Source organism: Trachypithecus francoisi, unplaced genomic scaffold, assembly GCF_009764315.1.
Source record: "Trachypithecus francoisi isolate TF-2019V2 unplaced genomic scaffold, Tfra_2.0 Contig01579, whole genome shotgun sequence".
Taxonomy (NCBI): domain Eukaryota; kingdom Metazoa; phylum Chordata; class Mammalia; order Primates; family Cercopithecidae; genus Trachypithecus; species Trachypithecus francoisi.
The window spans coordinates 30,063,274-30,078,819 of record NW_022681442.1 but is presented as its reverse complement, the minus strand read 5'-3'; the positions used below and the strand labels follow the sequence as shown (position 1 = coordinate 30,078,819).

The window sequence follows — 15,546 nt, the reverse complement described above, 5'->3', positions numbered from 1 at the left end:
CAGGGACTGCCCTGTTGTTTACCTCTGTATGCTACCTGGCCCCAGACCCCACTGGCCTCCCTCGGGAGGGTGTGATGACATTGCCTTCTCTATCCCAGGGACCTTCAACATAAAGCTTTCCACAAAAAAGGAGAATGGGGTGGGAGCACATGGCCCTAGTAGGGCAGGGCTGGCCTTTCCCTGCAACCTGTTTACACAAACTCACAGGAAGACCAGGCTGGAGGGAACCTGCGCTATCGTAGCTTGCAGAAGTGGCTCAGAGGAAACTCCTGAAGATACGTGGGCAAGGGAAACATTTTAAAAATGTAGAAACCGGCCAGGCGCAGTGGCTCATGCCTTAATCCCAGCACTTTGGGAGGCCGAGACGGGTGGATCACCTGAGGTCAGTAGTTCGAGACCAGCCTGGCCAACATGGTGAAACCCTGTCTCTACTAAAAATACAAAAATTACCGGGCATGGTGGCGCATGCATGTAATTCCAGCTACTGAGGAGGCTGAGGCAGGAGAATCGCTTCAACCTGGGACGCGGAGGTTACAGTAGCCAAGATCGCGCCACTGCACTCTAGCTGGGGCGACAGAGCGAGACTCCGTCTCAAAACAACAAACAAACAAAACAAAACAACAACAACAAAAACAGAAACCTTGGAAATAGAACACAGGATGTTAAGGCATTGTGGGTAAAAAGCCAGAATAAGGGTCATAATGTTGCCAAGGGTGTGTGTTGGGGTAGGGGTCACCACAGGTAACAACTGAGCTCCCAGCAGCCTGGACCCTTTCCACAGTCCCCTCTGCAAACCCACAGGTTTGCACACCCCAAAGGCTAAGGAATAGGTCATCAATGGCAACTCTTCCTGAAAAAAAGAAACCTTTGTTCTTTGGGACACAGAGCCATGAGGCTGGTCTTGTTGTTTCAGCAGCACACACAACCCTGAGCTTGGGTCTCCTGTTCCCTTCTCCTGGGGCCTTCTGGAACTCTTCAGCCAATGAGGAACCAGATCTGTGAACAATCAAGCTTTATTTTTACAAAAATGAAAATTGTAGCTTGTCTCAACAGCCAGCCTGAGGTAGGGCTGGCTCAGAACTCAGAACTGCTGGGTTCCCTCTGCTCTTTATTGGTTTCAAAGCAAAACCAGGTCACAATGCCCCAGGAATGAACCCCCGGCCCCAAGAGGTTGGTCAAGGGTGAGGTCTGGCTGGTGCCAGTGGGCTATTGGCAGCCTTACCTTTCCTTCCAGGAAGGGGCAGAAAGGAACCATCTGGGAAGGTGGGAGCACCTCACCTCACTCTGTAGGCTATCATGGCTCTAATAAGGGGTATAGGATGGGCCTCTCCAGGCCAGATCCTTGCTCTGGCCAAACAGGGACGCAAGGCCCGGGTTCAGCCGCACTCTTCTAAAGCAGCAGATCCTGCCTCTCCAACAGGTTCCTGGGAGGGACTGCATCTCTGGTAAGCCCCAAAGCCCCAGGAGTCAGAAGCCCCTAGTGCAAGGTGCCTGAGCACTGGGGTCACAGGCCCAGGAGCACAGTGGGGCACTGGGGAGGAGATATCACTGCACCCGCCAGGCAAGAGAGGTCCCTGAGTAGCTGGTTTCCCTGGCCCAGAGGCAGGGATGGCCCTGACGGTCATGGGTTTTGAAAATCCAGGACATGGAGGTTGTAAGACAGTGCAGCATAGAGATGCTTGGTGGTGAGACGCAGGCAGTACACAGGGCTGCTGAGGGGGGTCGACGTCAGCGGGAAGGCCTGGAAGGGAGGGCACAGGAAGTGGTAAGAGCTTTCCAAGTGGGACAGGGGTGTGCCCTAACCCAGGATCCCCAGGCCCAGGGGAAGAGGGACATGTGCCATTGTAGGCTTCTTCCAACCCTTTCTAGGCACATCCTTGGCTACCTCACCCTCGCCCAAATGCAGCCCCTAATCATGAGTCTTGGCATCCTGGAGAAGAGGTGGGCAGGACACTTACGTGCAGGCAGGCCCTTTGGCGCCGGTCCCACAGCCGTACAACACCGTAGTAGGAGGAACCTGTGGCCAGCAGGTGGTTGCCATCTGTCTGCAGGCAGTACAGGGTGCTGTCATGGGGCTCCTCCCACTCCATGACACATTTCCTGTCCAGGAAGAGGAGACGCAGAAGGAGGTTCAGGGTACCCTCCACCTCTGCCCCAGCTTTCTTGGGCCTAGAGTGGCTGAGGGGAGTGTTAAGGAGCCATGCCGGGATAGAGGAGACAGAAGCCGAAATAATCAGATTCATCAAAAACCGAACTTCATGGGAGAAAGCATCTTCTGTAGAGGGCTGTCTCACCATGGCCCAGACCACAGAGCAGATTATGCCTGCACTTCTGTTTGCATATGGCCAGCTACTTATCACTGGACTCAAGAAGGGGAGAAGTAACACAGGCCTCAAGAAAGGCTGGGACAGAATATTGAGGGACAGTACCCTGATGGCTCCGGAGGCTCTGGGAAACGCCTACCTTTGCCAGGGCCTGTTGGCTACAGTTTCCCAAGCCACTGCGACCAGGGCTGCCCAAGTGCAGGAAGTCTAAGCTTGATATGACCTTGCAGGACTCTTCCTTCCCGGCCCTGACATGGAGTCTCTGTGCCCTCTCCCATGGGCCAACCCAGGACTGGAGAAAGGACCAGGATTTGTGTAGACCCCCACCACCTGTCCTCTCTGCCCAGCACACTCACCGGACACTGGTGCGGAGGTCCCAGTAGCGAACATAGGTGTCATAGCCACAGGACAGCAGTGTGAAAGGGGACTCATACATGACATCCAGCACCCCAGCCCCTGGGGGAAAGTCACTGCCCAAGTGTGTCATCAGCTGCCCACTGGGAAGGGAAGGACAGAGTGAGGCTGCTCCACATGGGCCATACACATTCGTTCCACCTTCAGAGGGCATCAGACCTTGGGGAAATGTTCTCTTTCCTCAGCTAGAATGAGACTCAAGGAAGGGGGCTGCGGGAAGAGATGCCCAATTCCTACCCACCTCACCCCTGCCATGAGGCCTCTGCAACCAGTCCCAGGTCCCACCCCTCCCCCAGCATCCCAGGCCTCAGCAGCCCCTCCATCACACCTGCATGCCAGCTGCCACCCACCCAGCCACTCCTCAGGACGATGAATGGGGCTTGCTGAAGGGGTCGGCCCCCCTCACATACACGTACACGTACACATATACACACACACACACACACACCACACACACACACACACACTTGGTTACTTTATACTTCTTGATCCTGCAGGTCATGCAGTTCTGAGCTGCCTGAGTCCAATGCCTTAATTCCTGCCTGTAATCTGGGGCTCAAACCTCACTGGGGATAAAGACCACACAAAGGGAGAAGGGGAGTCCCAGGAGATGTTAAAACAAGTAAACACCTTTGTGTTTGGGGAGAGAAATCGCTGAGAAAGCAGCTTAGCGAGCTGTCCCTGGTGTTCCTGGCCTAGCTGGCCCCCATCCCGGGGCTAGCACGCCTCTGTGATCACAGCCCCCAGCCTGCGGGACTCCAGCCTGCTCCCCCCACCCTCACCCCACCCGGTGGCCGAGAGCAGATTACTGAGAAGAACAATTTCTTTGTGACTGTGTAATTCCCTCCGTGACCGCGGCAGTGGGCAGACCCTTTGCCCTGATGCCAGACCCCTAGCAACCATGTAGGGGGGCCTCCTGTCCCTAGCAACTACCCCTCAACATCAAGTGCACCCGCTAATCCCTGCGGCCAGGGGATGGGTAGAAGTACTGAGTTTCTGCAGAATGACTGGGGGGAATGAAGGAAAAGGGGCGCCCTCCAGGCCTGATGCCTCAGCTTCCTTTACCCATGAGACGCTGGGCTCTCCCATGCCATGACAGGAGAAATAAGGCCATGGACACTTCAAAGGGATGTCCAGGTAAGAGGCCCTGGCATGGAGTGAAGGGACTTCATGGCTCACCAGCGCAGCTTTGGTCCAAGCAGCATGTCAGCAAAGGGCTTGAGGCAGACAAGGCAGCCAGCCACACGTCTGAATGCAGATGTCAGCTCTCATCCTTCCACCTCATTCAGACCCTGACCCACAACCTCCCTTCTCCCTGACAGAGCTGCCATCTTCCCTTAAGGCTGAAGGAATCAAAGGAGGAGACTGGGGGTTCCTTTCTGCCCCTTCCACCTTTCCCCCTTTGAGCCCTGGGCAGTGAGCCCTGGCCAGGAGCACTGCTGCTGCCAGTGGGGAATTAATCCCCAAGTCAGCACCCCTGCCCCCAGCCTCCTTCTCAGGGAAGTTCTTCTGGTCTTCGTCTCAGTAGCCCAGAGCTGGGCCTGCGGGGAGAAGATGAGAAGCCTCTGTTGGGGGGCTCCTGAGAGGGATCAGGGAGAAGGCCTTCTCCCCAGATCAGCATCCTTTAGAGACTACTAACCTTGGCTCCCAGAGAAACCCTGCCTTCCCAGATGGCCACCAGCCAAGATTCAGCCACCCTGGGCAGGCCAGAGCCCTATAGGGGAGTCAGTCTCTCTCTCACAGGTATACTGGGTGCATGCTGGGTAGGGGCTGTTTGGCTCCACAGTTCTCCTCCCTCTTCCAGATTTGGGGGCCGTGCCCCCTCCATTAGTGAGGCCTTAAGGAATGACTGAGGAGCTCTCCCCTTTAATCTATAGAAGTAATTTCATGTTTGTTTGAAATAGAAGATGAAAGGCAGTGGGGGTTGGGAGGACTGAAGCCCAGCATGGCTCTACCTGCCCACCCTGGTCCCTGGGTTCAGAGGGAAGGAGAGCTGGGCACTCATGGGGCTGCACAGGGACAGCAGTATAAGAGGCCCACCCAGACTGGGCTGCCAACCTGGGCCCCTACTCCAGCATTGATGCCACCACTGGAAAATGTCATGGCCATAAGTATCTGCAGTAAGAAATACAGGACAGCCCAAAGGGTCCCTACCCTCGGGGAGACCCAAGGGCCCAAGTGAGCACCAGGCCCTGGGGGCCAACACAAGTCCTGAGAACCCCTGGTCTGCCCACACAGCCTGGCCAGGAGCTGAGAAGTTTCTTTCTGCTGCGCTGTTCTCTAGTTCTCTAAAATGGCCACACACACTTTAAATGGGCCAATAAAAAGATACAATTTATTTTGCCCTGGGCCCAGGACCCTCAAGGCTCTGTTGTGTGGTGCCCGTGAGGTTAAGTTCAGAGCATAAACTGACACACCAGCCTCTGGGAAAAGGCCCATCTCTTCAAATAGCAACCCAGCAGTGCCACAGGAGCCCTGCTGGGGCTTTGATTTGGGAAAACAAACAGAAATGGCACCGTGGGCCCTCCTCGGCCCCCACCCCAAGACCTATTTAACTAGCAAACTCTAGCTCAACTGCTCTGGTAGAGAGATTGGCCCAACAATAGCCCCAAACTTTGGAGGAAAGGGGGACAAAACAAGCTGTCTGTCTCCTCATCCCCTCCTCCTGGGCTCCCTTTCTTACTGCAAGTGTGTTCTTGTAAAAACGATTAGATTGCAATTTGTATAACGTGGTGACCCCCCAAATTCAGACATTTCACCCCTTTTCTCTGGAAAGAATGTTAAGAATGCTTCTCGGCCTCTCACTGTGGGGGGGTGAGGGGGGGAGTGCAGAGCCTTGGCTGTTGCACAGCTTGTGTGGGAACAGGGCTGCTGGGTCCAGAGCCCTGGGCCAAGACGGGAGCAAGGGCCTGCCTGTCACTATAGAGCGTCAGACAAAAAGTCCATTCCCTTCCAACTCCCATGGACAAAGCCCAGGCCTCCAGGAGCCACTAAGTGCTGGGGGCCTCCACACCCCAGCCTCCCCCAAGCCAAGTCCAGCAATTCTCTCTTGACCCAGGGAAACATAAAGACAGATGGGGCCGCCCGTGTGAGCCTGATGAATGGGACGCAGGCTGAGAAGGGGCAGCCTGAGGGAGACCTGTTTCCTTGGCTCTGGCCGTGTGCAGGCTACTCAAGGGAACCCCACTACCTGGACAGGAAGAAGCAAGCAGAGTGTGGCCATACCCCTGAGAGGTCAGGGCCCCCTGGCCCAAACTATCCTGCTGCCCAGGTGACTCTACTGCAGCTGGAGGGAGAGAGAGAACTTCCTGCCAGTCAGAGAGGAGGGACATTTACATGAAACACTGACACCCATCACCATCTTTGTGGGGGGCAGCTAACTGGTGGTAGGGGCTGGCCCTAAAGACCTGGGTGGCCCACCAGGGACAGGCCCTGAGTGCTAAGCTGGACTGGGCACAGGGGGCAGTCCCTGGCACCTTACCCCTGCCCAACAAGTCTGCAGAGCTAGGAAGCCTGGTGCCCTGCTGTACTTCTCCCAGCCTCCCCTACAGCCGCCTGTACTAGAGCATTCCTGAGTCACCACCTCCTCCACCTCCCAGCCCACAGCTCAGCATGTCTGCGGCTCCCACACCATTTTTCAGTCATTTTTAACATACTGGGTTCCTGATGGTGTTCTCTGGAGACCCTATGGATGCTCATTCCTGCATCTGTTTGGGTCTGTGCTTACCTGTGCACCTGTCTGCCACGTGCTACCTTGAAATGCAATAATGGCTTTTGGAGAGAGAGAGAGAGGATGGAAGGGTGACAAAGAGTTGGCCTTCTTCCATCTCTGCTGCCTGGGGGGCAGATGGCTTGAAGGTATAAGCTGGGCCCAACATGGTTGCAAAGAGAATGGGAAGTTTTTCCTCCCTTCTATCTCCTCCTTTCTTCAGTCGAGCATCTTCTGTATACAAAGCATTGTGCTTAATGGAAGCTACAGAGAGATGTAAGCTGTGACTATCAAAGAGACTTTGTCCCTGCCTTCAAGGAGTATTCAATCCAGGGAGAGAAAGAAGTCTGCAACATGTATCCAACTAACAAATCAAAGTGTGAGCTGGCAGGTACCACAGAGAACAAGGAAAATTCTACAAGGGGGCAGCTAAGAAAAGCGAGCATTTCTGGCTGGGGGTGTTGACTGATTCTTCACTGAGAGACAGGACTGTCATAGGCAATGACAAGATACGGAGATGGCCCAGGTGGCAGGAAGAGCAACAACAAAAGTGCAGCGCTAGGGCAACCAGGCTGTTTTGGCAGCAGCTGGCAATCTGGTTTGGTTGGAGGCTTGGGAGTGTGCTGGCAGGGTCCGGCCTCCAGGCCACAGTGGGCCTTAAGGTGCACATCCCTCACCTGGCACGAACTCCGTGAGTGGCAGACAGCCATGAAGCTTTTGAACAGTGATTGTCCTAGTTCAGGCCCCAATTGTAGATAAGGAAACTGAGAGTCACATACGAAAAGTGACACTGTCATATAGCAAGGAAGAGCAGAGCCTGAATCCATGATAAAGGCAGAGCTCCTGGAAATCCCATCTGGTAGCAGCTTTCAGGATGACGGGAACAGAGGGAAGTAGGCTGAAGGGCCTATTCTCTTTGTCTGCTGGAGCCAGATGAGACGGCTGCAAAGGTTACCTGGTGGCAGAGTAGCCACCGCAGCAACAGCTCACATATCCTGAGTCCATACTGTGTACCAGGCAACATGCTGAGTGTTTTATTCGTATCAGCCCATTTAATCCTCACAACAGGCTTTGGAGGTAAGTTTCTTAACCCCATTTTACAGATGAGAAAATGAAGTAACGCACCCAGTAAATCTTAGATCAGGTCTATATGCTCCAGGGTGCTGGCACTCCCCGCCTTCACAGACAATGCAGCCACTCCATCACTGGCCCCTCAACATTCTCTATTACAGTTGCACAACTGGACTTGCCCCAAGAGTTACCCAGGGCCACCTCCAGCCCTTTCCAGCTCTTTGCGGGCCTTTCCATCTCACAGATGCCCAGAGGCTTGCCCTCTGGTGGGGGTAGTGAGAGAATCAAGGGGACAGATAGGTTCTAAACGTTAACAATGAGTAGCTACGGAAGCTTTGCTTGCCTTGGCCCCATCAGGTGAGAAGGAAGGAAGGGCCTTCTCAAGCATACAGCCTCTCATATGCATGTATCTGTGTGCGCGCACCCCCAGCACCCGCCCGCGCACATGTGTTCAGACACAATGGCTCAAAGGCCAGGCAGCCCACTTTGTACTGCTAACAAGGGGGCCATAATTACAGGAAGGGGCAGCCGGGCAGATAAAAGGATACAAAATTTCAACATCTGTTGCCATAAAGGGATAAGGAGAAGTGAAACGCAAAGTATCAGTTTGGTGTCAGCAGGCAGAGAGCCAATTTCAAAGAGTTCAGGGGGACAGAGGAGATAAGAAAGAAAAAGTTATGGGGGGAGAAGGAAAGAGAAAGAAATTACAGGGTTCCTTAAAGAGGTAAAGAAAAAAGAATGAAAAAAAGCTGTCAGTAATGCTTTCAAAGGAGAAGGGAGGTACTTTAAAGAGGGGCAGTTCCCGTAATCACCCTGACTGTGGGCCAGGCCCCTGCACAGGGTGGGGGCAGAGCGCCAGGGCAGAGACAAAGCCACACCTGGGCAGAAGGGGCACTAACAGTGCCCTCAGAGCAGCCCAGCCTGTGTGCAGGACACAGCTTCCTTCTCCAGACAGAAAGGGCTCCAGCCAAGTGTCCCTTACCATTCCAAATGGCATCAGATGCCCTGACACTCATATCCTGTGCTCAGTTCAGGATACCAAGGCCAGTTCCCAGCTCAGAGAGGGAGTTCTACCAGGCCACAGCCATGGCTGACCAGGTGGCCCTTATCAGTGCTCCAACACTGTGTTCAGTGGAAAGGGCCACCAACTCCAGCAATAGGGGTCAGGATCAAGGAGAGCTTCGTGGTGGAGGTGCTGTTTATGCTGAAGAGTGAGCAGGGTTTCATTAGGCACAGGAGAGGTATTCCGGGCATGGGGTTGGCTTGAACCCAGGCTCAGAGGGGAAAAACCTAGGGCGTCTGTTAGGATGGGTGAGAAGCATATTCTGCCCCTGCCTTTGTTGAAAAAAGGGGAACTTGGGAGCTTTGAGGTGGAAGTGGAGGTGTAACAGGGGACCAGGGATGACCCTGGCCCAAAGGGGAAGGGGAATCAATGGGATGTGTGCAGGGCTTGCCACACACACAGGGCAGCACAGGGCCTGGCCAAAGACTCAATACCCTAGGAGCAGCCAGGTCACCAGCCACCTCCGTATCCCCTTCCCCACCCCACAGTCTCAGCGGGGCTTAGGGCTGTGGCTGTGGTTGGACCTACTATGACACCTTCAGGTCTGGGATTAAAGGGCTCTCCATCCTGAAGCCCACCTGCCCACAGGCTATCAGGGGCCCAGCTGTGCCCTGTGCTCAGGGCACCAGTGCTAGGTCCATCTTAATGCCCCTTGGCAGAAAAAAATAAAACCCACAGCAAGAGTAAGCCCATGGGGAAGGGGGCATGTGTGATGTCAGGCCAGTCAGACCCACTTGGGCCTTCCAGCCACCAGGAGCTGGGCCCCACACAGTCAACACATGGCACCTTCCCTGGGGCCTAGCCAAGGAAGGGTCCTGCTCAAACATAGAGGACACAAGATGAGCCTCAATTCCTCCAAACCCCAGGCTTGGGCAGGATGGCTTTGGCACAGTTCCTCAGGGTCTGATAGGATCATAGGGCCTAGCTAGGAATACTTCAGTGGTTGGTCAGTCAAGATGAAGGTACAGGAATTCCTGGCACCTGGGAGTCAGGGAATGGGCTTGAAGACCACCTACCATCAGAAGCAGGAATATTCTGGCACTTTGAGGTTGGGTGAAGGACTCTTTCTCGTTTAGATAGTAATCCCCTGTCCCTGGGCCTAACCCCATGGTGCCTGGCTCCAGAAGACAGAAAGGCAGAAAAAGAGGAAGGGAGAGGGGGACAGCCAAGCTCCTTGCCACTTAGGCAATGGCTGTGTGCCTGTGACTGCCTTCTGACCTGTGTGCTTTAGTCAGCAACTCCCCCTCCATCCCTGTTCCAGCCCAGCCTGCAAGGAGAACAGTCTCTAGAGGTCTTGATGGAATGAGGGGCTGAGGGAACAATGGTGACCCTGAAAGTGGTGCAGGTTCTGTGAGAAGCAGCATTGGCTGCCTGAGGGTGAGCAGCTGAGAGACACACATAGACGTGGGTGATGGCTCCTGATGGCAGCGCTGGTGCCCAGCGGGTGGCTACAGCTTTGAGTGTGTCCCAGCCCCCACCATCATCCAGGGTGTAGCAATGCTTAGGGCAAACTGCCCCTCCAGTACTCCCCGCTCTCTACCCAAGCCCCAGCACATACATAAAAGAGAAAATCCAGGCACTCCTCAAGTTTCAGCGGTGACAGGTTAAAAGCAAAGAATCCATCCAGCACCGCTCACCACCCAGCCCCAAGTCCTACCGGCAATGCTGCTCCACCTCTCAGATTGGCCTGTCAGTCAGGCTTTGGTGTTATTGAAAGATCAAACTTTGTCCTGCCTGTTTATTACCTTAATCCTATTTTCTACATGGCTTTATTATCTACTTGGGTTTCTCTGGGAAAGACAGCTCTAGAGAGTCATCCTGTACATCCATTTCCTCCCACCAAAAGCAAATGCCTCCACCAGGGCATCTTTCCTCAATCACTGTACCACTTGGTCCTCCAAGCTTCTCTGGGGACAGGACAGATGTTTAAACAAAGCCTGGTTCCTCCCAGTAGATGAACCTGGGGCTGGATAGAAGGCACTGCTAAGTGGTGCCCAGGGCAGCCCTGCCACAAGCAGCAGAGCCCTGAGGCTGGCCAGAGGGGGCAAGGCTGTTTCTTCTCAGGCTCCAGTAAGAACTGAGGCCACAGCTGTTTGTTTGGTTTGTTTTGTTTTTAATTTTTTTGGTAAGAAACAAGGTCTCATCATATTGCCCAGGCTACTCTCAAACTCCTGAGCTCAAGCAGTCCTACTGCCTCAGTCTCTCAGAGTGCTGGGATTCCAGGCATGAGCTTGTCGCTGTCTCATACCCATTCTCATTAGGGTCCAATCTGGTTTCAATAAAGACCCAGTGTTTGGGGTTGGTGAGATCTAGGGGTTTCATAAGAGAATAACAGTCAAAGAAATGGTGCCTTAGAACTCCATCCTGACCATAAATCTGCATGGAAGAGTACCCTTCACCAAGGCAACCATAGGCAGAAGAGGCCATTCAAAGATTACCCAACCTTTGAGATGATGCTGGGCCACAGTGGTGTACCCAGTCCACCACCCGGCTTGTGTGTCATCCTGGGCCCAGGCAGGTGATGATGCCAAACACAAGGCCCAGCTATGTAACCCAGTAAAAACTTTCATCAGAATGCCCATCTTGGTGACCCAAAGCCCACTGTCAAGAGCGTTCCCTGTGCCAGGAGGTCAGCAGGTTCACCTCCTCCTCCGCTAGTCATTAAGACATGGATATTTTGGCCGGGCGCGGTGGCTCAAGCCTGTAATCCCAGCACTTTGGGAGGCCGAGACGGGCGGATCACGAGGTCAGGAGTTTGAGACCATCCTGGCTAACACGGTGAAACCCCGTCTCTGCTAAAAAATACAAAAAGCTAGCCGGGCGAGGTGGCTGGCGCCTGTAGTCCCAGCTACTCGGGAGGCTGAGGCAGGAGAATGGCGTAAACCCGGGAGGCAGAGCTTGCAGTGAGCTGAGATCCGGCCACTGCACTCCAGCCCGGGCGACAGAGCAAGACTCCGTCTCAAAAAAAAAAAAAAAAAAAAAAGACATGGATATTTTGAGAATTAAAAGCCTCCACAAGCCAGGCACAGTGGCTCACACCTATAATCCCAGCACTTTGGGAGGCCAAGGTGGGAGGATCACTTGAGTCAATGCGTTCGAGACCAGCCTGGGCAACATAACGAGACTTTGTCTCTACAAAAAAATTTAAAAATTAGCTAAGCATAGTGGTGCATGTCTGTAGTCCTAGCTACTTGGGAGGCTAAGGCAGAAGGACCATTTGAGCCCAGGAGTTCAAGGCTGCAGTGAGCCGTGATGATGCCACTGCACTCCAGCCTGGGTGACAGAGCAAGTCCCTGTCTCTCAAGAAAAAAAGAAGCCTCCACAAACTCCGAGGTACTAGTTTGGGTGGGGAGGAAGAGTAGGAAAGGGACAGCTTGCATTCGTTGAATGCCTCCAAGGTGACAGGCACTGTATGGGACACTTTTTCACAATAATTTTGTTCATACCAGTTCTGTTAGGTAGGGATAACTAATTTCCACTTTACAAATGAGGAAACTGAAGTCCAGAGGGCCCCAGATCACAGCAAGAGGCACAGTAGTTCTGGAAGCCAGGTCTGTTTGGCCACACAGCCAGTTCTCCCTCCCGAGCTCCTCACAGCCTCCCATCACACTGGCCCTGGCACCAGGGGAGGGGCTGCCTCTACCCCAGCCCCATTCAGAAGAAAGGAGGGCCTGTGGCGGGAGTTTGGCAGGGTGAGCTCATGGGGAACAAGTTTCACAGACTGTAGGAGCTCCAATATCCCAGGGGCTAAAGCACAAAGCAGTCCTGGGAAGTTTCAGTTAGGCTAGCAACAGTGGGGTATGACTATTGGCTTTATTAACAAAAGCAGAAGATTTAAAATGAAGGAGGTGCCAGCATCTGCTACTCATCAGACCACACCTGGTCTGTCCAGTAATCAGTTATGAACATGCCATTTCAAGAGGGATAAAACGAGATAAATTAGAGAAACTTTCAGGTGAGAATGGTCCTGAAACCAATGTGAGACCAACACTATAGGTCACCTATCTAGACATTCCTCATATTCTTTCTAGCCAAGCAAACCCAGCTTCTATGCCATCCCTCCCTGCACCTGCTGCTGCTAATGTGTAGGGGCAGGGGTGGAAGCTGAGTTCTTCCCTTGGCCCAGGAAGTGAATCTTGACTGGTCATTCCATTCCCCTTGCCAGGGTTTGGTTTAGGGCGAGTACTGGAATACAATTTTGACTATTAGATGTGAGGAAAAGTCTGCTTGAAAAATTCCTAAGAAAGGCTTCCTCATCTTAAAAAGGGGCCCCAGACAGGGACATATGCTATTCCTATTTCCCTCTGAGTGTTGCCTTGCAAGCTCGTGGAGCAGCTCTAAACAAGCTTGAGAGCAAAAGCCACCTTGACCAGGGTAGCAAAGCAGAAAGTGAGAGAATCTGGGCCCTCATGATCTCATGGAGCTACTGAACCATCAACCCTGGAACCCGTCCAACTTCTGGGTTCCTTGTCATCTAAGAGAGTGATAATCCCATTGTTGTTTGAGCCACTTTGTGTTTTGGTTTTTGTTTTTGGAAACAGTCTCACTCTGTCACCCAGGCTGGAGTGCTGTGGCACTGCGCCGGACCTATTTGAGCCACTTTGAATTAGGTCTTCATTGCAGCCAAAGGCTATGGCTAACTTATCTAGTATGTTAATGAGGAACAACTGAAGGACCTAGAACTTGTGGCCTGAAGAAGAGGAGGCCCTGGAAGAGCAGAACCAAGGTTTTCAGATATTTAAAGGTCTGTTCTTCAGGAGAGAGGTTCAACTTGCTTGTCTCTTATCCAGGATCACAGCTTCAGGGAGCAAATCAATCCATGATAAAGGGTGGGCATTCTCACTCACAGAGCTACCGAAAGACGGAATGGTTATTTGGGGAAGTAGGGAGTTTCCCATCCCTGTTCTTGGATGACTATCTAAAGAGAATGTTGAAGGAAAAAACCATGATTCATTGATTAAAATATCTCGTGTTGTTTGAAAAATTTTGGAAAGACTGACTATAGAATGGATTTTTCAAAAAACAACAACAAAAAAAGCTATAGCTACTGCTTTCCTAGGGAGATGGAGAAAACTGGAGAAGACAAAACTCAGCGACTGAGGAAGCGGGTGAGAAGAGCATCCTCACTAGTGCTGCCAATTGTGGCATTTAAGACACAGACTCTGGGGCCTCGGACGAGGTGAAGAGTTCTTAGACTTGACACCAAAGGCACAGTCAATGAAAGTCAATAATTTAGATTCCATCACAATTTTAAACATTTGCTCTTCAAAAGACCCTGTTAAGAGGATAAAAAGACAAGCAGCCGGGCACAGTTGCTCACACCTGTAATCCCAGCACTTTGGGAGGCGGAGGCGGGCGGATCACAAGGTCAGGAGATGGAGACCATCCTGGCTAACACAGTGAAACCCCGTCTCTACTAAATAATACAAAAAATTAGCCGGGCGTGGTGGTGGGCGCCTGTAGTCCCAGCTACTTGGGAGTCTGAGACAAGAGAATGGCATGAACTCGGGAGGCAGAGCTTGCAGTGAGCCGAGATCGCACCACTGCACTCCAGCCTGGGCAACAGAGTGAGACTTCATCTCAAAAAAAAAGACAAGCTACAGATTGGGAGTAGATATTTGCAAATCACATATTTGACAAAGGACTAATATCTAGAATACAGAAAGAACTGTCAAAACTCAATGGTAAAACAAAACAAAACAAAACAAAAACTGCTTGCCTCGGCAGCACAGGTACCGAAATGGAAATGATACAGAGAAGACTGGCATGGCTCTTGTGCAAGAATGACATGCAAATTCATGAAGTGTTCCATTAAAAGAAAACAATCCAGCAGGCAAAAGACATGAACAGACATTTCACCAAACAGAATATTCATATATGAAATATATGGCAAATAAACACATGACAATATATTCAACATCATTAGCTATTAGGGAAATTCAAATTAAAACATGATGAAATATAACATCATAGTTTAAAAATAGTGAATCCAGGCATCATGGCTCACACCTGTAATGGTTTAAAAATAATGAATCCAGGCATCATGGCGTATGCCTGTAATCCTAGCACTTTGAGAGGCCTAAGCAGATGGATCGCTTGAGCCCAGGACTAGCCTGGGCACAATGGCAAACCCATCTCTTCAAAAAACCCACAAAAAATTAGCTGGGCATGGTGGCACAGCTGCTAGGGAGGCTGAGATGGGAGGATTGCTTGAGGCCAGAAGTTCAAGACCAGCCTGGGCAATATAATGATAACCTGTATCTCTAAAAAAAAATAATAAATACAGATTTTAAAAAAGAAAAAAAATAGTGAAATACCAAATGCTGGTGAGGATGTGAAGAAATTAGATCTCTCATACATTGGTGGTGGGAATGTAAAACGATAGAGATACTCCAAAAAATAGCTTGGCAGGTAAAAACTAAGCATACACTTACCAAACAACTCAGCATTTGTACTCCTTGGCATTTATCCCAGAGAAATGAAAATATATGCCCACACAAAAATCTGTACGCGTCATACTAGCTTTAGTTGCAATAGTCAAAAAATTGAAAACAGCCCAAACGTCCTTCAATGGGGAAAAGAAACTTTGGTATATCCATACCACGGAATACTACTTAGCAATAAAGAGGAATGCACTATTGATATATGCAACAACATCTGTGAGTCTCAAGGGAATTACGCTGAGTTTTTAAAAAGCCAGTTTCAAAAAGTGACATACTGTATGATTCCATTTATATAACATTTTCAAAATGACAAAATTATAGAGATGGAGAGCACATAAGAAGTTGCCAGGAATCAGGGACAATGGGAAGAGGAGGAGGGGAGAAGGATGGGTGTGACTACCAAGGAGTATATGAGGAATCTTTGTGCTGATGGAACAAAGAGTTATGTACCTGGATTGTGGTGATGGTTATCTGAATCTACACGTGATAAAATTGCAAAGGACTAGACACACACAGACATAG

The 15,546-nt window shown here is 51.5% G+C and overlaps 1 protein-coding gene and 1 non-coding gene across 8 annotated transcripts in view; one reads left to right on the top strand and one right to left on the bottom strand.

Moving 5' to 3' along the window:
* Positions 1-995: 995 nt before the first annotated feature.
* The window catches only part of FBXW4 (F-box and WD repeat domain containing 4), an 86,942-nt gene continuing 72,391 nt past the window's right edge, over positions 996-15,546 (bottom strand). For all 7 annotated transcript variants that reach the window (XR_004430893.1, XM_033185058.1, XM_033185066.1 and 4 more), the window contains 3 exons: positions 2,681-2,821; positions 1,959-2,100; positions 996-1,741 (listed from right to left, as the gene is read on the bottom strand). Coding sequence is in view for 6 of the 7 variants with exons in the window: in XM_033185058.1 (XP_033040949.1) it covers positions 1,622-1,741; positions 1,959-2,100; positions 2,681-2,821 (403 nt within the window). In the remaining variant the exon portion in view is untranslated. The remainder of the gene's footprint in view (positions 1,742-1,958; positions 2,101-2,680; positions 2,822-15,546) is intronic.
* On the top strand, positions 14,293-14,399 carry LOC117069917. Its single transcript, XR_004431719.1, has one exon. It is a non-coding gene; the product is annotated as a U6 spliceosomal RNA (small nuclear RNA).